General features: G+C 36.0%; 4 protein-coding genes, 1 long non-coding RNA gene and 1 pseudogene across 5 annotated transcripts; 1 reads left to right on the top strand and 5 right to left on the bottom strand.

Annotated features, from left to right (window-relative positions):
• Positions 1-551: 551 nt before the first annotated feature.
• Positions 552-2337, bottom strand: LOC132171450 (F-box/kelch-repeat protein At3g23880-like). Its single transcript, XM_059582765.1, has one exon. It carries the CDS (start codon positions 1933-1935, stop codon positions 757-759), a length of 1179 nt encoding a protein of 392 aa, XP_059438748.1. The 5' UTR covers positions 1936-2337; the 3' UTR covers positions 552-756.
• A 1874-nt stretch (positions 2338-4211) lies between these two features.
• Positions 4212-10939, bottom strand: LOC132173087 (uncharacterized). Its single transcript, XR_009439227.1, has 3 exons — positions 7651-10939; positions 5749-5861; positions 4212-5672 (listed from the first exon to the last, which is right to left on the bottom strand). It is a non-coding gene; the product is annotated as an uncharacterized LOC132173087 (long non-coding RNA).
• Positions 10940-11446: 507 nt separating this feature from the next.
• LOC132169851 (F-box/kelch-repeat protein At3g06240-like) lies at positions 11447-12580 on the bottom strand. Its single transcript, XM_059580804.1, has one exon. It carries the CDS (start codon positions 12578-12580, stop codon positions 11447-11449), a length of 1134 nt encoding a protein of 377 aa, XP_059436787.1.
• A 3109-nt stretch (positions 12581-15689) lies between these two features.
• On the bottom strand, positions 15690-16434 carry LOC132169852 (stress-response A/B barrel domain-containing protein DABB1-like). Its single transcript, XM_059580805.1, is given in 4 exon segments — positions 15690-16082; positions 16084-16104; positions 16106-16348; positions 16430-16434. Coding segments are annotated over 4 exon segments (450 nt in total). The 3' UTR covers positions 15690-15901.
• A 42-nt stretch (positions 16435-16476) lies between these two features.
• LOC132169853 (DNA-directed RNA polymerase II subunit RPB2-like) lies at positions 16477-17771 on the top strand (annotated as a pseudogene).
• Positions 17772-18344: 573 nt separating this feature from the next.
• On the bottom strand, positions 18345-20114 carry LOC132172482 (F-box/kelch-repeat protein At3g23880-like). Its single transcript, XM_059583995.1, has one exon. It carries the CDS (start codon positions 19658-19660, stop codon positions 18485-18487), a length of 1176 nt encoding a protein of 391 aa, XP_059439978.1. The 5' UTR covers positions 19661-20114; the 3' UTR covers positions 18345-18484.
• Between the last annotated feature and the right edge of the window lie 1710 nt (positions 20115-21824).

The raw sequence follows: 21824 nt of genomic DNA on the forward strand, positions 1-21824 counted from the left end.
AGAGAATGTATAAAAATATACTTCAGGAGCTCATTCAATCCAACATCTTTGAGGGTCTTGATAGACTTTCCACTCCCATAATATTGACCTGTCATTAGTTCATGATTCCCTTCCCTAAACTTTGTCACTCTTCCACGAGCTTCCTTAAATGTGAAAAATGCTTTATTTGTAAACTCCACACTAATTAAACAGAATATTTATTACCTTGTCCAGAGGCAGGAGAATGAATGAAATACAGAAAACTAAAGCCCCCTCATAGTTGCCCTAATAAGCCAAGATATTTTTAGGCATTGGATTTTATGAAAATAGGGAAAGTACTGAAAAACATTGACCAACATGCCCTAATGTGCTATGTCATTTTTTATCAAATCTGAACTCTAATCAAAGAGTTCAATTTTGCAAATTATGTAAACTAACCCCATCAACCATATCGAAGCACGAAAACCTCTTCAACGGTAAATGTCTAGAAATAACAAGAAATAAACATCAAAAACCAAATATAAGAAATACTAAACATATGGGGCAGTGAAAAAATAATTATGTCTGAAAAGTAAAGAAAGATCATGTGTAGAACCCTTGCACTCCTGCTTCTTTAAATTTAAAATTCTCTCACTATTGCTCCAAAAGATATGGGTTAAACGTAAAGAGTACAAATATTTGAGAACATCATTGACAACAATAAGCAGAAAATATTGTCTCAGCCCATATATGCTGCTTGAAACACACTTGGAACAGATACAAAAAAGATGGCCATTGTCAACAATTGCCCTGCTCTTCAAATTCATTTCCGCCCTTGACAGAAACTAGGGTCTCCATGTAAGTAACCAACTGCAAGTGCAAGCAGCGTGTTACTTCATGACCAATTTGAAGATTAGTAATTTCTTTGGTAGAGGAGTCATACAAGACCGGCTGTCCTTCAAAATGTTCAAAGAACATGGTTTGGGTGTCATTCTTCCAAACTCCTAATGGTCGTTCAATTTCTGTAAACGGTCCAACAGTGAAAAGCTTAGTCCACGAATCCTTAACACCAACTTCGTGCATCAACCATATATCAAAGCAAAACTCCGACCATTCTTCATCAATGATAGTAACTGCCATAGCAATCAATTCATTCAGCTCGAAAATGTGTCTCAAAGGATTACCTATAACATCATCTGGCAGCCATGTTTTTAGGAATACCTCGTCGCTCACGTCAAATGACAAAACACCCTCCCAATCATGACAATATGCCTCCCAAGAAACCATCCCATTGATGTATGTCCGTGAACCTCTAAAACTCTCACTAAAACACGGGTCGCTATCAACTTTTCTCCAAGAATCCGCACTTAAGCTATATACCTCACTTTGGAATATGCATTGTATTCGAGAATGGGATATGGTAGGGTCGGGCATAGTGCGCCTAAGGTTGATTATCTTGTAGTCATTAGTTTTGGCATCAAAACCAAATCCAATACCATTGAAGTAGACAGGATGCCCAGCGGGGCAGCTTAACAGGTTTGATTCGGGGACAACCTTTGTTTCTCTAGTTGCAGGGTTCCATAGAACAATACTCAATCCACAGTTATCGTGGAGACAAACGACACCATTGCAAGAACCCACAACCAAAATCTCAACCTTGAAGTGGGGTTGAGGTACAATCTTCTTGTCGATCTCAAAATACGGTGGAGGTAGAGGCTGTGTAAGGGATACTTGGAGTGTTTCATAAGAAAGCGTGGATACAGCATAATCTTTGGTGATTTTATCGAGCGTTTTAAGGAGAAGGTGGGTGTTGCTGTTGTTCTTGTTGTGCAGGATTTGTTTTGTTATGAAGTTTTTGTGAGTAATGAGAGCGTACCAGGATTTGCAGACGCACTTTAAACGCAAGAGAGAGACAACCGGAAGCCATACCAGAATCTGTTCCACCAAATCTTGAGGCAATTCGTTGATCATCAACATTTGTTGATCTCTGTGGTGCGGAGGATATATTTGATGCCCAACAAACACAAAGATGATTAATCCGCAGGGTTAGGGTTTTAGTTTTGAGAAATGCTAAACTTACACCCAATAAAATGATTTCTTCTTCGTTTGCACCGGAGCCATCCCACTCCCACCAGAGAAATCAGATGTGAGAGAGAGCAGATACTGAAAAAGAACAAACACAGATCTGAGAAAGCCGCTGCACCTCATCTCTCCATCTTTGCATCTCTTGGAAGAAAAATTTCTCCAAAGAGAGAGAGCTCCATTGTTGGCTGAGGCAATGGCTTTGGAGATGAGTCTGCTTTGGTTTTGGCTTGAGAGATGCAGAGAATGGAGATTTGAAAAAGATACGCGGAGCTGGGTTTTTCCAGAAATGTCATGTCACGCCAGGGCCAGAGAAGGACGACATGCAGAAGACACTTGTTTGTTTATTCAAAATTATTAACAAATAATTAAAAGTACAAAATATATTTCAAAACACAAATGTCTTTACGAAATATTTTGACAAAATAATTTCTTAATTTTTTTCAAACCTGTAGACTGTACTGTACACTAGACAGGGCTTGTTTGAGATTGCATTTGAAGAGTTTAAAAAAGTTTTTAACACTTAAAAAGTCGGTTTGAAGAAAAAAAATACTTGTTTGGTAAAAAAATTTAAAGCGCTTTTAAGAGTCCAAAAAACCTAAAATGGTCAAGACACATTTTTGGCAAAAGCTTAAAAATGAAACTTTTACCCAAAAACTCTTTTTAACTTAAAAGCTCTATTTCTCAAACGCAATCTCAAACAAATTTCTTATACTATGGTGGTGGGTGCAAAAAAAGATGGGCTTTTAATTTATCATTTATATTTTATTTTTTATTTTGTGTTGGTGGAATTTGTATATCCAAATTGAATTTGAAAATTTTTCTTAAGATCGGGATCCCCGGCAATGTTAAAGAAATTGCCCATCTAGCAATTTTAATATATCCAAATGACATTCAACATGCCACGTCAATCTATATTTAACTTTCAAAATTCAATCCAAAATATTAGAGAATTTCTTTCTATTCCCTCCCTGGTTTTCCCACACCTCTCTTGCCTCATTTTCTTGCACTTGTTGAAATACAACACTCTGTTTTATGAAGCTAAAACAGAGGAAATTATCAAATGGATTTTATACTTGCACCAGTCCTCCTCTGCTCATGGAATAACTTCTCTCCCACTTCTCTCTGTTCCAAGTCTACTTATGCCAAGTATTTGAGACTGGGTCTTTGTGTATGTTGTAAATTTATAGAAGTAAATTTCCGATTTGGTGGTTTCTTGGATTAAAGTTTTCATGTTCATATTAAATGGAACCTTACAGTTGCCTGTAATTTAGTTATTAACGTATATGAACCATCTAAGCCAAACAATTTTTGCACAAGTATGAGCCACGATAATGAGTTTATGCACAAGTATGCCAAACACAAGACATAGAAAATACTAAAGAATACACCATTTAATTTGATTATGCAGAGGATTGAATTTTGTAGAGTAGTCTATAAAGCTTTACATCAGGTCCAGCGAGAAGTGCAAGAAAATGGGAAAGAAAGAGAGAAAGAAGATTAGTGTGGGAAAACCTGCAGGGAGGGAATAGAAAGAAAAGAAGCGGTATTTTTTACTTTCTATAAATGTTGACGTGGCATGTTGAACGTCATTGAATATATCGTACGATCCAGCTTTTTAAAATTGTTGATGGGCAATTTCTTTAACATTGCCGGAGATCCCGAGAAACACTATTTTTTAAAACCATCTAGTTTCTATTTTTAATCATAAATTTAATTTTCTTAGAGCATTTTTAGCAGTCTCAGCAAATTTTACTCACTAAAATAACTAAAAATACACTTTTCTCTATTTTAACTATCCACTTTTTCAAAGCACACTTAGCAGTCTTACTATTTTAACTATTAACTTTCACTATTCTATTTAAATAATATTTTTCAAATAATTTCTTTATATATTTTTTAATTTTTTAAAGAATATGGAAAGAGAGAAAAAAATTATATTATTTCTTATTCATTTTAACCCAATACTATTTATTTTGGGTTAAAATGGTGAGACTGAAAATAGAGGATTTTAGTCACTTTTGCTAAATTGCCTTACAAAAATAACTAAAAAATAGTTTTTGTGAGGCCTCAAAGAATGCTCTTACATGTCTTTCTTGCATTTCACTCACCCCAAAAAAGATAAACCAAATCATAAACAAGTACACATGGGCAGCAACTTAATCATGAACAAGTGCTAGAAGTTTTTTTTTTTTTTTTAATCAAATAAGGGAAAAAGGGTTACATGTGATCGAACAACAACAAAAGGGTGGGCACCTTAACAACAAAGCCTAAGCAGTTAAAGCAGCAGGGATACATGGAAAAGTCCAAAAGGACCAAATACAGGGAATGATCCGAAAGGATCAAGCAATAGGCAATGGTTTCATCTATGGCCTCAGAGAAACCATAAACAAGTCGGGCCTGTTCCTAGGCCGCACAAGGCGGTTCTAAAGTGCATAAAATCTCGGTGAAGAGACTTATGCGGTAAAGGTAACAATCACTGTGAAATGAAAGTTGCAGGGATGGCGCTGCGTAAAACTGAAAATGAGCCGCTGAAGGACAACCACCGGCATCAAAAAACTCCCTCACAAGGTCAAACCAGATCAGATCATGGAGATAGTAACCCACAGAAAATAAGAAAAACAGCACAACCAAACAGAAAAAATACAGGGAAATAACAGCAAGATTACAACAAATAAACAAAAAGATTACAACACAACAATAAAAACACAAATCAGCAGCACACAACACCAGCAGGGACGGAGGTAGGCAGGCGGAGGGTAGATCGGAGGAGCCACACGAGGAGGAGAAGATGGACGGATCTGTGGTGGAGATGGGACAACGATGGCGGATCTGTGGAAAGCTCGACCGATCTGTGGCTGATCTGTGGCGGAGGAGGGACGGCGAAGGCAGATCAACAAAATGGGCCGGTGATGGCGGCGCTGAACGGAGAAGGCAGAGGAACAGTGGAAAAGAAAGAGAGAAAAGTAAAAAACAAGAGAAAACCAGGAGAAGAGGAAGGAGAAACAAGGAGGAAACGGAAAAAGGGAGGAGAGAAAGGAAAAGGCAAAGCCTTTCCCTCCTCCCCGGAAAGACCGCACGAGGCGGCAGAAAAAACCCCACTAAGGAGGCGGTTGGGAAGAAAAAAACTTAGGGTTTTTTCAGAGCTTCTCTCTCTAAAACAAGAGAGAGAGAGTTAACAAGTGCTAGAAGTTGGTGTGCCAACATGTAGTCCAAATATACAATAACCGTGACAAACAAAATCAAAGTATATGATGGAACATCATATTACTAATACTAGTAAATATACAATAACCGTGACAAACATAATCAAAGTATATGATGGAACATCATATTACTAATACTAGTATTACTGTAACCACCAGCACAAAATATCAGAAGAAAACACAAAAACTAAGGTACCTTGGTACATCTTCTTAGTTTCATACAACTCTATCTGCAGTCGAAATTTAGCAAATTATCTCTCCATGTTTGACTTGCATTTTGTCAGTTCTTCATACATCATTGTTTCAACCCTAACAACTTCAGCCTTCATTTCCCTCTTGTTTCTCCCTCAGCAGCATCATTACTCTTAACCCATATTTGGACATTGGTAAATCAACCCAATCAAAAAATTTACAAGAACGATTATCCTGCACACCCATTCCGATAAGACACGGAAAAATGTCACAAATTACCAATGAATGATAGATAAATTTCAGAAATTACCTGACAATTTACACAACCATAAAACCAGCAGTTCGTATACAAGCAGCAACTCCACATTGGCAAAATGGATGTCCAGCAGATGCATCGCTTTTTCAGACATGATTTTCTTATGCCTGCCCAAAAGAAAACAAAATTTCTGTTATATATGGAAATAAGGAATAGTATGATATTCAGTTCACATTTCAAAATTTTTTTGCAGCCGTCAATAAAATGAAAGAGAAGAAGCAGCTGCTTGGAAGTATGCAAATTTTTGTATGTCGAAGGCATTAGAAAACTGAAGCACAAGCACAAACCTAAAAGAACATTAGTGTAAGAGCTTTTGAAACAAGAAATTTGTTACATTTAAACACAGGTCTAATGAAGTTAGTTGCTTTAATTTTTTGATAAGTAGGAAAATATGAAAAGGATTGTGGGTCCTAGGAGTATAATAGACAATGTTTGCCCTCCATTGGACTCCGTATACCAAAATGCCATGTTCTATGACAAGTAAGCGAAATTTATTTGCTTAGGAAAAAAAAAAAAAAGAAAGAAAAAAAAAGAAATTCATGAGATTATAATTCCATGGTTTGAAGTTCTTATAATAGGAGTATAATAGTCCAGGTTTGTCCTCTAAACTATAAACTTTCAAAATAAGATTATAGGCTACATAATATACATATCCTCTCTTCTCCAGTCCACCATATAATCTCCCAAGTCAAGTTCTGGATACTATAGTAGACTAATTTTATTAATTTTCCTAATTAGTTTGGGCAAAAAGCAATACTGAGAAAAGAGAAGGCCTTGTTTTCTTCTTTGGCACAAACCCAAAAGAGAAAAGTAATACCTACTATTTGCCTTCTCTATTTGTGGTGCCAATAAGCATTTAACCTTCATATTTTCTATTGTCCTAAGGCTCCAGATAGCACACTTACCATAATTGCTCGAAATAAATCAAACAAGAAAACAAATTAAAGCTGCAATCAGGTCTTAATTAAAATGCTTCAAGTTAATTGGTACAAGTTGATATCATATCTTGGATGCTGCATTAGGATGAGAATCCACTATGCAGTTTGTCCTTTAGTACCGCAATATGTTCCCACCATAATGTGCAATTTGGCCAATTTGTGGTGCCAATAAGTACAATAATTTATTGGGGGACCTATTTAGTTTACAAGAAGCAGAATTTTGAAGTAAATGATAATTGGCTTTGAGTGTTTTGAAAGAAGATGAAAGAAGCGCCATGAAATACTTTAGTTTGGAGGCCAAGACAATAGATAAAAAAAAATAGCTCAAACAGCTTGTAATACAATTACGTAGAAGAATTTTTCAAAAACAAATTAATTTGGTTTGAATGTGTTTTTGGCCCTCACATCAGTAATTCTATACCTCATACCATACTTTATAGCCTGCAAAATTCCATTTTTCATTTTTGATTTTTCCCTCAAATATATATTACATAGTAGCAGCCTAAGAATGCTTACAAACTATTGATTTCCAGTCTTGGCCTTACAATCTTGTGACTATATAATTTAATCTATTATTCCAATCACTAACAAATCAAAATACAAGCAGATCCACAGAAAAATTAACATCAAGGCAAGCATGCAAAATATACAAGTAGATCCACAGAACATACTCTGAAAATATTAGAAAGGAAAAAACCTGCAGAGGAAGATTACCTGGGATCAACGAGAACACAAACAGGCAGTATAAGAATAGACAGATCATTTAAGCCAAAACACATTGCTCTTGATTCTATCAGTAAAGATGGAACATTTTACTCAGAAACTACAAGAAAGTAACACAATCACATATCTATAGAACAAAATAGTACAAGTGAAGCAACAAACCATCTTTTCTCTAGTTGCTGACAAACTTCTATATAACTATTTAATTAGCCAAAACATGATACTATAATATCACCTGTCTAATTTGGCAGGACTGGGCATAAGAGGTCCTCTTGACCTGTTTGACGCCTCTTAGCAAATCCATGCAGAACATCCTCAAACTGTAATTGTTAGTAGTCTTCACATCCAAATGGAACTTCAATCAATATCTGCCATTTCCTTACCGAAGACTCAACTTGTCTGTTGTAAAATCCATTCCCTGAAATGTTTGAGAAGATAAGAAAAAAGCAGGTGTGGTTGACACGTTTACCCCTTGCACTTGAGACAGCTGTCCATAGTTTCATTTGAAACATTGCACAATCGTTGAGTTGCTGCTCAAAACTCACCAAAAAAAATTCAAACCACTTCACAAAACTAGCAAAAAAATTGAAGCACCCTTTAGTTGCAGAACAGCACATGGATATTGTTTTTATAAGAATAAATATGATTGAAGAAACCCCTCAGAAGTCAAAACAGATTTCCAATTGTCCTGAAATATGGAGAAAACAATTAGTTACAGTAATAAATATTCTGTTTTTGCAAGATCATATCTTGTTTTCAATTTAAGTAACTACATTTGTTAAAACTTAAAAGTGCACAGATCTGGACTTCTAATTTGTGGTACATAGGATCAAGGTCGACCTCCTACACTTTTCAAAATCCAATGAGTTTGCCAGAACTCTACCAAGTCACTCTTGACCGTACACACACCTTTGAGCCCTTGCTATTCTTCAAGAAAAAGGAGGTAAATGCTTTGGATTCATGAATGCTCCTTGGAGAATGCATTGGCAAGAAACTGAGTCTAAAAGCAAAAACATGCAAATACAACTAAATAGCGAGTTATGAAATAGAACACAATTAGTTAATAGAGAACAGTTACACAAAAGTAAACCAATCTAATTGACACCATTATCGGAGATCGTGTGTAAAATGTGACAGAGAGGATACTCTTTTATGGCTTTCCTATAAACTACTTCTTTTATTGATGCATATACAAAGTATGCATGTGTGCACAACCTTATTCGATAAAAATGAGCAGAACTTGTGAGGAACCATTTACTAAGGCAATCATGGACATAAAACAACAATCTTGGGAGTTTCGCAGCAAGAACTTTGAAATGAAAGACATCCGTGTACACGACAAATATTTGTAGAAAGAATTTCAGGTTAATAGTTGAATTGTTGAATTGCCTTAGCTACCACCTCTGTGAGTCCTCAATCAATCAGATCAAATCCCTAAAACAACAAATGCATTGTCAGAAAGCTCAACAACCACAAACTGGTGAACCATACTGAAATATGTCCAGACCAAATAGCCACAAACCCTTGTATGTTTAAGCAATCAAGATGAAAAGAGCTCCAAAAAGTCCAAAAACCATGAAAGTTTCCTGCACCAAAAGTTATTGCCCTAGATCTAGACTCCACATAAAAGATAACATATTTTAGGAATTGAGAAAGCTATTAACATTCATTATTCACTGTCAGAGAATGAGTAGAAATATTCTTCAGGGGCTCATTCAATCCAACATCTTTGAGGATCTTGATAAATTTTCCACATCCATAATTGACCTGTTATTAGTACATGATTCCCTTCCCTTAACTTTGTCACTCTTCCACGAGCTTCCAAATTTTAAATGTGAAAAATGCTTTATTTATAAACTACACACTAGTCATATGCCAATCCAGACAATCCTTGGACACAGAACCCAGTGACAAAAACCAGGTATAGTCCCCTTAAGACTTGATTATGTCATTTTATTCTAATTCATCTCTTTTACCTTATTAATTAAACAGGTTAACTTGTTATAAACCTTATGGAGCGTGTTTTACTTCTTCTGTCACACTGTGATAGCTTGCTGAATGCCTGTACATAAGTAGTCTCTATTTTATGTTTACATATTCTTTATGTCATATTCACAGAAAACCGATCTATGTTCCTGTTTACAGAAAGCAATTTATTAGTAACAATTTACACAGCATGCCAAGACATGTCAGTCCCATCAAATCTGTCCATCTACTTTATGCATATACCAAAATTACACCAATAGTAACTACTAAATCTTTGAAAACACCATACTTTATGATTTCTTAATGACACGCAAGAGAACTCAAAACCACAATGTCAATTCAAAGAACATTCCTCTTGATAGCTATCAACCATTATGTTTGCATCACACCAAGCATGAAACTCAAGTATGTTTGGAAAATTCATTAGTGGCAACAAAGAACAACACCACCTAAGCTGTATGTGCTTTATAAAATCTAGACAACAGAGTGTATTCTTATTTTCTAATCCACACAACATTCCTTAAGAAACCCAAAATCACACCTTTGGTAATCAATAATTTAATATCTCATGGGAATAGTAATTAAATATCATGCTACTCCTCATCTTGTAATTTTTGGCATTCGGACACTCTTAGGATTTCAAAATTCAAAACCTATATCTGCATCTATTTACAGTTTCAGATTCATATTTTCTTATGAACTGGTTCCAAAACAAGGTCAACTTTTTCATACGAAGGGGGGGAGAAAATACAGCACATGATTCATAGACCCAACCCATAAAGACCGAGCATTGGAATGATTCATAGTTTTTCCCTCTTTCCAAATCAAAACGCAACGAAATACTCATCACATCATGTCCCAATCAAAAAGGACAACCCATTACACCAACACATCAATTCAAACACCCTTCTACTCAACAGAAACCCATAACGCAGGACAAGAGAAGGAAAGTATTAGATGAATTAAGCAATGCAAATCCAATACAGAACCGAACATGACAAGCAAGAAGGGAATTTTGGTTTCCATCAAACTTCCTAGCATACAACTGAGCGAGAGAGAGTGTGGGAAATTTTGGTGGCACATTGCTGCTTTCTAGTTTCTATTGACCAGCAACACAATGTATGCAAAGTTATTATTAACTCTGTGTTGAATGCCATAGGAGACTAGAAACAAAAGTTGCTGCTCTTCTACAAGCATCTTAATATTTAAACATTCTGATCATCCTATAGTTACAATGTTAGCAAAGAGGGTATAACATCCCATTTACTCATTCCTTAGTGACCCCTCAAAATCCACCTAAGTCCCAAACTAATAAACAATATTTAAACCTGGGGGGTTTCTGAAACTTAGCCAACTGACCTGAAAAAGTTTGTATTTTAAACCAGCTGAACCACTTTTTTACAGCAACCTGCATTACCTATTACACTTAAAATGTCTATAGTGACTTAAAAGATTAACAGTCCTTATCAACTTTTACTTCATATAGTTCACAGACAAAATTTCTGTTTGTAAAACAAGGTAGTTAGAAGCATTTTTGTAGTGAAATTTCAAATTTTCAATATAAAACAACAATTAAACGTAATAATTAATAAACCAAAATACTTTTAGGCATTGGATTTTATGAAAATAGGGAAGACTAAAAAACATTGACCTACAGGCCCAAAAATGCTGTGTCATTTTTTGTGAAATCTGACCTCTAATTAAAGAGCTCAACCTTGAAAATTATTTCCACTGACCCCATCAACCATACCTAAGTACCAAAACCTCTTCAAGAGTAAAGTCCTATGAAGTAGCAAGATAATTCCTCATGATAAGTAAAATAAAGATCATGTGAAGAACCCTTGTACAACTGCTTATTTAACCATAAAAATCTCTCACAATTCCTCCAATAAAAATACGGGTTAAATGTAAGTGTATAAATATTTGAGAAATACATCTTTGACAAGAATAAGCATAATATATTATCTCAGCGCATAAACGCTGCCTTGAAACACAATTGGAACAGATATATAAAGATGGGCCCTCATGCCTTGTCAACAATTGTCCTATTCTTCAGATTCATTTCCTCCCTTGACAGAAACTAGGGTCTCCATGTAAGTAACCAACTGCATCGAGTTACTATGTCCATGAATTTGGAGATCAGTCATTTGTTTGGTAGAGGGGTCATACAAGAACAGTTGTCCGTTATCAATTTTATTCAAGAACATGGTGTCATTCTTCCAAAATCCTAATGGTCGGTGAATTCTTGCAAAAGATGGTCCAATAGTAAAAAGCCTATTCCAGGAGTCCTTAACACCAACTTTAAGCAACAACCATATATCATATCGAATCTCCCTCCATCTTTCATCAACTGGCATGAGAGCAACCATGGCAATCGATTCATTCAACACGAAAAGGCTTTGCTCAGTAACATTATCTGGAAGTGGTGTTTTTAGGAATACCTCATCGCTCATGTCAAATGACAAAACAAATGAGTCCCGGTCATGATCATATGCCAGCCAAGAACCCATCCCAGTGGTGTATGCCATTGGGCCAGTTTCCGAAATAAAACACTGGGGTCCATCAACTTTTCTCCAAGAATCGGTGCTTAAGCTGTATACCACTTTTTGGTATATGATTTCTTTAACGTCTTTCATAACATAGTCGTCGAAATTGGGTTCATACATACTAACAAAGTGGATTATCTTGTAGTCATTAGTTTTGGCATCAAAACCAAATCCCATACCTTGAATACGGGTGCAATAGCCAGCGGGTGATTCGGGGACAACCTTTGTTTCTCTAGTTGTAGGGTTCCATATAACAACCTTCAATGTATCGTAAGCGTGGAGACAAACGAGACCATTGCAAGAACCCACCACAGAAATACTATACTTCTCGCCAAACGGCTCGTCGTTCCTAAAATACTGTGGAGGTAGAGGTTGTGTAAGGGGGGATATTTGGAGTTCTTCATAAGAAATCGTGGATACAACATAATCGTCCATTGTTTTGTTGCTCGTTTTAAGGAGAAGGTGGGTGTTGCTGTTGTTGTTGTTGTTGTGTAGGAGGTGTTTTCTTACGAAGTTTTGGTGTGTGATGAGAGCGTACCAGGATTTGCAGACGCACTTGAAACGCAAGAGAGAGACGACCGGAAGCCATAGCAGAATCTGCGTCACCAAGTCTTCAGGCAATTCGTTGGCCATCATAATTCTCAAAAAAAAAATTCGTTGGCCATCATCATCGGGTAATGGGTAGAGAAAGCTTCGCAGGGTTTTTAGTTTCAACAAGGAGGGGATCGTAATGTATTCTCCATGTAAAAGAGAGATATTGCCCATTTGGGCTTGGGCTTGGGCTTGGGCTTGGGCTAGAGCAATAAGCTTTGAGTTTAAGCCCAAATGGATCAGCAAATATTGCTATTAGAATATTCATTTAATTATGACCATTACATGCACCTGCCACCTGATATGTCCATACCCCTTAATTTTTCTTGAAAAAACCTGATAAATGTTTTTTTTTTTAAAAAAAAAAAAAAATGAAAAACACTAAACCACACCGAAATTGTAAAAAAAAAAACTCGGGCTCAATCAAGGTTTATTGAATCAAGCTCAGGCATTTCGGACCGAAATGATCCACAAATTTCAAAGCAATGAAAGCTTAATGATTGGCATACAATAAAGAGCAACTTTTAAGTTGACAGAATACAAATCACTACCTTCAATAGGCCCATAGGCTTATGACCGAAAAGGCTGGGTAGCAAACAGCTAGAGTGTGTGTGAGCCCAGTCAACAAATATTGTTTTTTGATAATTGATGGTTGTCCAATTATAATGTACAATTAATTGTTATAGGTATTTTCATTATATTCCAGTACGGAGAAATGGAAAAATGAATTACCAGAGAGATTATTAGGTCTTTTCACTTATTAATTGAGGATTTTTTATAATGATGATATTTATTTATAGTTATATTTTGAAATTTTTGAATTTCATAATAATAGGCAAACAAAAAGGCCAGGAGTTTTGATTTTGAAACACATACAATCATTCATGGACACAATCACTATTCTTCGATTTGTGCTTTCGTGTTCTTGCTTTGAGTGAAACGAATGAAGAAAATGAAAGACAATTCTTTTTGTTTGGTTTATTTCTTGTCATCTCAAACATAATTTTATATAATTTTCATTTAGCAATGTTGATGTGATAGTTATATTCAATCGTTGAATAAAATCTTTATTTAATAATAATAATTGATTGAAACTACCACATTATTGTTAAATGAAATATTTTATCAGCTATGAATCTCATAAAAAGAATTTTTTTTTTTTTTAAAAAAAAAAAAAAAACACTTTTAAAGCATTATCATAAATGCCGTAAAATCAAGCACAGAACGACATCATGTATTGACAAATTGACTGAAACGGCGCGTTTGCAGCTCAGTGAGAGGCTTTCGGCAAAGCACAGAACGACGCCGTGTTGGAGACGTTTCTGTGTAAATTCAGAGACAGAAAGAGAGAGGGAGAGAGACTCAGAGAGACAGAGAGAGAGAGAGAGAGAGAGAATGGGCAGCAAAGAAGTAGAAGAAGAAGAAGAAGACGAGGGGCCTCCGCCAGGTTGGCAGTCCTTCCCTCCCCCTTCTTCACAACCACCACCAGCGCCACCTTCCGGTGAGTCTCTTCCGATCTCTTCGGTGACACTTTTACCACGATTTTTGGTTCCATAAAGCATCTATATATATATGTGTGTGTGTGTGTCATTGGCAGCTTCAATGAGTTTTTGATACTTTTGAAGGCTACCCACTTGGTGATTCAGTTTAGTATGCTTTGTCAATTGCGTTTTTGAATTGTTGTTCTAAACAATCAACAGGGCCATCACCAACACTCGGTGGCTCACGAACACCAAGTGTTGGTTCTCGTTACGAAATTGTTATATTGATGAATCTCCCCCTTTTTTCCAAAAAAAAAAAAATATAGAAAAATAGAAAAAGGGATCTTGCTACTTGCTTACGTTATAATTAAAAGGGGTTCTGGGTTCAAAGGCATAATTTTTTCATTCCTCTGTTGCTGAGTTAATGGTGTGCCTTAATGAAGATGGCATCAATCCTCCTGGTTATCTTTAGGATTATTAACGCATATGGTTTGTTATCAAAGAATCTGTGAGCCTAGTGATAAAAGATAAGAGTATGTGAATACAATGTAACCTAGGATGACTCAAACTCAATGTGTATAGATGAGGTAGAGAATATGTAGATATAGAAGAGGTAGAGTTGTAGTTAAACTCTTATAATGTAATTGCTATATTTATCAATGAAAGTTCACTGTGATCATATTATTCAGCAATAGTATTCTGTTCTCATAAGGATAAGCATTCACGTCCATATCAGTAAATTTACCCTTCATTTTAGCTAAAAAGATTATATTTCTTTATCTAATAACTCTTCCAAAGCAACTATTCACTTTCACTATTCTATTTCAATATTATTTTTTAAGGATTTCTTTACTTTTTCTTTCAGAGAAAATGGAATGTTAGAGATTTTTTAAGTTTTTAATTTTTTTTTTAATTTTTTAATTTTTAATTAATTTATTTATTTATTTATTTTTCAGATTTGGTGAGTGAGTGTAATTTGGTGAGCACGGTAACAGCTCACCTAGCCGGATGAGAACTAGGCCTCTAAGTGTTACCATGATTGATTTAAGGTGTATAGATGTCCTTTGTAATTGATCTTAGTCTATTATCAAGAATGGCTGATTGTCTCTGCGTGCGGTTTCTGGAAAGAACATGTTGTTACTTGTTAGATGGAGTATATTAGGTGCAATGCTACTAGGTTTCATAAGTTGGTAATTCCTTTTAATTGGGATAGACATCATATATTCTATCTAAAAGGTGGATTTGAAGTAACCATATTGACTTGTTTGAATCATGTGATTTCAGTTGAAAACATAAAGAAGCTGCTTGATCATTTGCTTGTATGAAATGCGTTTTCAGTATAACAAATTACTACATTTAAGTAGGAAGAAAAGAGCTACACTGGAGGGCACTCACCTGAAAATTTTGTTTCAAAACTAAATCTTGATAGTTTTAGTTGACTGGAGTGGACAAAAGGAAGCCACTGCTTGCATAAGGGAAGTTTCTTGTAGGAAGACTTATAGCACCATTGCCATAGGTCCTCCTGCTTCCAACCCTGTTCATTAAACAACTTACCATTCATTCCTGTTAGGGATGTTAGCTGGGGAATCCTTTCTATTAACTTCAACGTTTTTTTTTTTTTTTTTTGTTACTTTTTCTCTATTTTTTTTTCCGTATAATTATTACTTTATATGTATTTTCTTAGAATATAGATTGAAAAAATAGATTTTCTTGATAAAGTCTTCTATTTCGGAAATTATTTGACAAAATATGAAATAAACATCATATTTGATAAAAGTCTTCAGGCACCTGAAATTTGTTTGATAAAAGAGTAAAAGCGCAGTAATAGATTTTGACATTTTCCAATGCATTAAACTGTGATCCAAAATGACAACCATCAAACTCAAACACCGGCAGATTTTGGTGGCGGTACCACAAAATCAACAACAAGCTCACTCTCCACAAAACCCCTAACCTTGTCTTCCAAAATCGCCAAATCCTCGTTCCCTTCCACTGTCTCCAATTGGTTCTGTCCAGGAAAAACCGAGAGCCACGTGACCGAAAACCCCTTGGCCCTCCTGGGTATCCTTAATTCCCTTGATGCCCCACTTTTACATCATCACCCAGATTGTCCTTCAGTTGAATCGCAGACCCAGTCGGTGGCAAGGCCACGTGGAGATCATTAGTGACGAAGACCCAATCGACGGCCATGATGTCTTCGATCAACGGCTGGTACTCCTTTACCACACTGACATAGCTGGGGTGGGCCGAGTAGGCTGTGAGATGGTTTTGGAGACTCTTGTGAAAGAGGATTTTGGACGGCCAGACAGATCTAATACCATGGTGAAAACTGAGTTTTGGATAGTCTATGTTCTATGCTGCTTGAGTGAATATTTTTCATTTAACTAAGATCTTGTTTTGCAGGGTATGCGTCATGGCTCTTATGATAAATTGGATGATGATGGCCTTGCAACTCCTATGAGTATATGTGAATTTGTGTATTGTGTCCTAGTCTTCAGAGGTAATAATCTGCTTATATTTTCATTTTGTTTTCTAAAAGTAACTTGATATTGTATATTAGGGTACGAGAGTTTAAGGCGAGGATGTGATTATTGGAAAGACCACTCCCATTGCTCAGGATGAAGCTCAGGGACTAGCTTCACGTTATTCACGGCGTGATCATAGCATAAGCCTGCGGCATAGTGAAACTGGAATTGTTGATCAAGTAAGCTTTAGTTAAATTCACATCACAGCTTTGTCTTTTGAATTAACTGTTGCCTATGTCAATTGAGTTGATTGATCTGAAGATTTAATTGAAACATCAAATGCCGCTGACAGGTTGCTTTGTTATTTAAACATGCACTTTTAATGCAATCTGACTGTTGTTTATGTATCTATTTCTTGGCAGCAGGTTCTACTGACAACAAATGCTGTTGGGCTAAGGTTTGTGAAAGTAAGGGTGAGATCCGTTAGAATTCCTCAGATTGGGGATAAATTTAGCAGTTGGCATGGGCAAAAGGGAACAGTGGGCATGACATACACTCAAGAAGACATGCCGTGGACCATAGAAGGAGATGCTACTCCCTTTATAGACTTCCACAACTGTTATGGAAATTTCGTTATCAATGCTCATCTTCTCTCTAGCTTTTAAAGTGTCATTATTTAGATTTAAGAATTGGGTCATGAAGCTGTTTGTTTTATTATTAAATTTGTGGTGTTTGGAATTTGAAGGTTTTCTCCTTCTCTTCTTATTTTTGTTTTAGGTGGACAATATCAGCAAAGCTCTTCACAAATGTGGTTATCAAATGCGTGGTTTTGAGACTATGTATAATGGTCACACTGGTCTGATAATTCCTTGGCCCCACTTGCTACCAAAGACTGAAGCATATGGTTGATGACAAGATCCATTCGCGTCTGTCCAGATCCTGACAAGGCAGCCGGATGAAGGACGGTCCCGTGATGGAGGTCTTCGATTTGGAGAAATGGAACGAGATTGCATGACTGCCCATGGTGCAGCTCACTTCCTCAAAGAGCGATTGTTTGACCAGAGCGATGCATATCGGGACCATGTTTGTGAGCGTTGTGGGTTGATAGCCGTTGCAAATTTGAAGAAGAATTCTTTCGAGTGCAGGGGTTGCAAAAACAAAACCGACATTGAGGAATAGAGAGAAAGCTAATAATAACATTCATTATTCAATGTCAGAGAATGTGTAAAAATATACTTCAGGAGCTCATTCAATCCAACATCTTTGAGGGTCTTGATAGACTTTCCACTCCCATAATTGACCTGTTATTTGTTCACGATTCCCTTCAATTCCCTAAACTATGTCACTCTTCCACGAGCTTCCAAATCTTAAATGTGAAAAATGCTTTATTTATAAACTACACACTAATTAAACAGAATATTTATTACCTTGTCCAGAGGCAGGAGAATGAATGAAATACAGAAAACTAAAGCCCCCTCATAGATGCCCTAATAAGCCAAGATATTTTTAGGCATTGGATTTTATGAAAATAGGGAAACTACTGAAAAACATTGATCAACATGCCCCAGTGTGCTATGTCATTTTTTATCAAATCTGAACTCTAGTCAAAGAGCTTAATTTTGCAAATTATGTCAACCAACCCCATCAACCATATCTAAGCACAAAAACCTCTTCAAGGGTAAATGTCTAGAAATAACAAGAAATAAACATAAAAAAAAAAAACCAAATAAAAGAAATATTAAACATATGGGGCAGTGAAAAAATAATTCTGAGTGAAAAGTAAAGAAAGATCATGTGTAGAACCCTTGCACTCCACTCCTGCTTCTTTAAATTTAAAATTATCTCACTATTGGTCCAAAAGATATACGGGTTAAACGTAAAGAGTACAAATATACGAGAAAGACATCATTAACAACAGTAAGCAGAAAATATTGTCGCAGCCCATATATGCTGCTTGAAACACACTTGGAATAGATACAGATACAAAAAGATGGCCATTGTCAACAATTGCCTTGCTCTTCAAATTCATTTCCGCCCTTGACAGAAACTAGGGTCTCCATGTAAGTAACCAACTGCAACGTGTATGTTGCTTCGTGACCAATTTGGAGATTAGTCATTTCTTTGGTAGAGGGGTCATACAAGACCGGCTGTCCTTCAGAATTTTCCAAGAACATGGTGTCATTCTTCCAAACTCCTAATGGTCGTTCAATTTCTGTAGACGGTCCAACAGTGAAAAGCTTAGTCCATGACTCCTTAACACCAACTTTGTGCATCAACCATATATCAAAGCAAACCTCCGACCATTCTTCATCCGGGATAGTAACTGCCATAGCAATCAATTCATTCAGCACGAAAAGGCGTTTATAACAATCAGCTGTAACATCATCTGGCAGCGATGTTTTTAGGAATACCTCATCGCTCATGTCAAATGACAAAACACCATCCCAATCACAACAATGTACCTCCCAAGAAACCATCCCATTGGTGTATGTTCGCAAACCTCTAAAACTCTCACTAATACACCGGACGCTATCAACTTTTCTCCAAGAATCCGCATTTAGGCTATATACCTCACTTTGGAATATGCATTGTATTCGAGAATGGGGTATAGTAAGGTCGGGCATAGTGCGCCTAAGGTTGATTATCTTGTAGTCATTAGTTTTGGCATCAAAACCAAATCCAATACCATTTAAGTAGACGACATAGCCAGCGGGGCAGCGTAACAGTTTTGATTCGGGTACAACCTTTGATTCTCTAGTTGCAGGGTTCCATAGAACAATTTTCAATCCATAGTTATCGTGGAGACAAACGACACCATTGCAAGAACCCACAACCACAATACTAACCTTGAGGTGGATCCCATGAATCGGTGGAGGTGCAAACTTCTTGTTGTTCTCAAAATACGGTGGAGGTAGAGGCTGTGTACGGGATACTTGGAGTGTTTCATAAGAAAGCATGGATACAACATAATCATCGGTGGCTTTGTCGCGCGTGTGAAGGAGAATGTGGGTGTTGTTCTTCTTCTTGTGTAGAAGGTGTTTTGTTATGAAGTTTTGGTGAGTAATGAGAGCGTACCAGGATTTGCAGACGCACTTTAAACGCAAGAGAGAGACGACCGGAAGCCATACCAGAATCTGTTCCACCAAATCTTCAGGCAATTCGTTGGTCATCGACATTTGTTGATATCTGTGTTGCTTGGTTAGAGAATAAGAACGGGAGGATATATTTGATGCCTAACAAACACAAAGATGATTAATCCGAAGGGTTAGGGTTTTAGTTTGAGAAATGCGAAACTTACACTCAACAAAATGATTTCTTCTTCGTTTGCACCCGAGCCGTCCCACTCCCACCAGAGAAATCAGATGTGAGAGAGAGCAGATACTGAAAAAGAACAAACACAGATCTGAGAAAGCCGCTGCACCTCATCTCTCCATCTTCGCATCTCTTGGAAGAAAAATTTCTCCAAAGAGAGAGAGCTCCATTGTTGGCTGAGGCAATGGCTTTGGAGATGAGTTTGCTTTGGTTTTGGCTTGAGAGATAACAGAGAATGGAGATTTGAAGAAGAAGCTTTGTTTGGTTTTGGCCTGAATCTTTCTTCTTTGATCCGGAGGGATTTGAAAAAGATAGGCTGCCGAGCTGGGTTTTTGCAGAAATGTCATGTCTGGCCAGAGAAGGACGACAGAAGGCACATCTTTTTTTTTTTTTCAAAATTATTAACATATAATTAAAAGTATAAAATAAAATATATTTCAAAACACAAACGGCTTTCCGAAATATTTTGACAAAATAATTTCTTAATTTTTTTTCGAACCTGTACTGTACACTACTAGACTATGGTGGTGGAAAGATGGGCTTTTAATTTATCAATTTTTTTTTTTTTTTTTTTTTGCCTAAACATCATTTTAAGCCGAAGAACTACGGTCTATTTTGAGAAAACCACTCTAAATTTTAAAAATTTTCAATTTAATTTCATAAACTTTTAATTTGATTCAATTGACCTCTCTGTCATATTTTAAACGTTAAAAGTGATAAAATGATGTTTATACCCTTGAATTTTTGTAAAATTTTAAATTTACACTTAATTTCCATTTTTTTTAAAAAAAAAAATTGCAAGGTAATTTGGTCTTTTTAAGCATTTCCGTTAGAAGTTAACGATTAAAACTAACGGATGGGATAAATTGATTGAAATTGAAAATTTATGGGTGTAAATTGAGAGTTTTAAAATTTTGGAGGTGATTCAAAAAAATAAAGGAAAACTTCACTTTAGACCCCTGAATTACTGCACGTTTTGACAAATACCCTCAAACTTCAAAATCTTTCAATTTGAACCCTTGAACTTTCAATTGCAGTCAATTTGAACCCCTCCGTCAGATTTTAAACGTTAAATAACGTTTATACCCTTGAATTTTTTATAAAATTTCAACTTCACCCTTAATTCCAAAACTTTTTAAAAAAAAAATTAAAAAAAAAAAAAGAACAAAAACAAAAACAAAAACAAAAATCAGGGATATTTTGGTCTTTTTTTGTATTTCTAACGGCTAAATTTGACAGAGGGGTTCAAATTAAGAGGTTTTGAAGTTTAAGGGAGCTTGTCAAAACGCGGTATAATTCAGGAGTCTAAAGTGAAGTTTCTCCAAAAAATAAATAAATAAATTTTGAAGAGGTCCTCTCAAAATGCGCTGTAATTTAAGAGTCTAAAGTAAAGTTTCCCTATTTTTTATTATGTCGGTGGAATTTCATGAACGTACCTGTTAAGAATCAATCTATGGTATTGTCCAAATTAAATTGGAAGAATTTTCTTTTCAATCGGTCTATAAATTTGTCTATCACATGTTTCTTAACATGTGAGAAGCACATTACTTTTTAAAGCTATCTGGTTTGTATTTTTATTCTGCTCAACCATAATATACCATTGTCAGATAAACAAATCATGAATTTAATCCACTTACATGTCTTGCGTTTCACTCACCCAAATAAAGATAAAACGAAATCATAAACAAGTACACATGGGCAGCAACTTAATCATGAACAAGTGCTAGAAGTTGGTGTGGCAACAAGTAGTCCAAATATTGTAACAAACATAATCAAAGTATATGATGGAACATCATATTACAATCAAAGTATATGATGTTCCATCATATTCCTAATACTAGTATTACTGTAACCGCCAGCACAAAATATCAGAAGAAGATACTAAAACTAAGGTAGCTTGGTACATCTTAGCAAATTCTCTCTCCATGTTTGACTTGCATTTTATCAGTTCTTCATACATCATTGTTTCAACCCTAACAACTTCAGCCTTCATTTCCCTCTTGTTTCTCCCTCAGCAGCCTCATTACT

This window comes from Corylus avellana, chromosome ca2 (genome assembly GCF_901000735.1).
Source record: "Corylus avellana chromosome ca2, CavTom2PMs-1.0".
NCBI classification, from domain to species: Eukaryota; Viridiplantae; Streptophyta; class Magnoliopsida; order Fagales; family Betulaceae; genus Corylus; species Corylus avellana.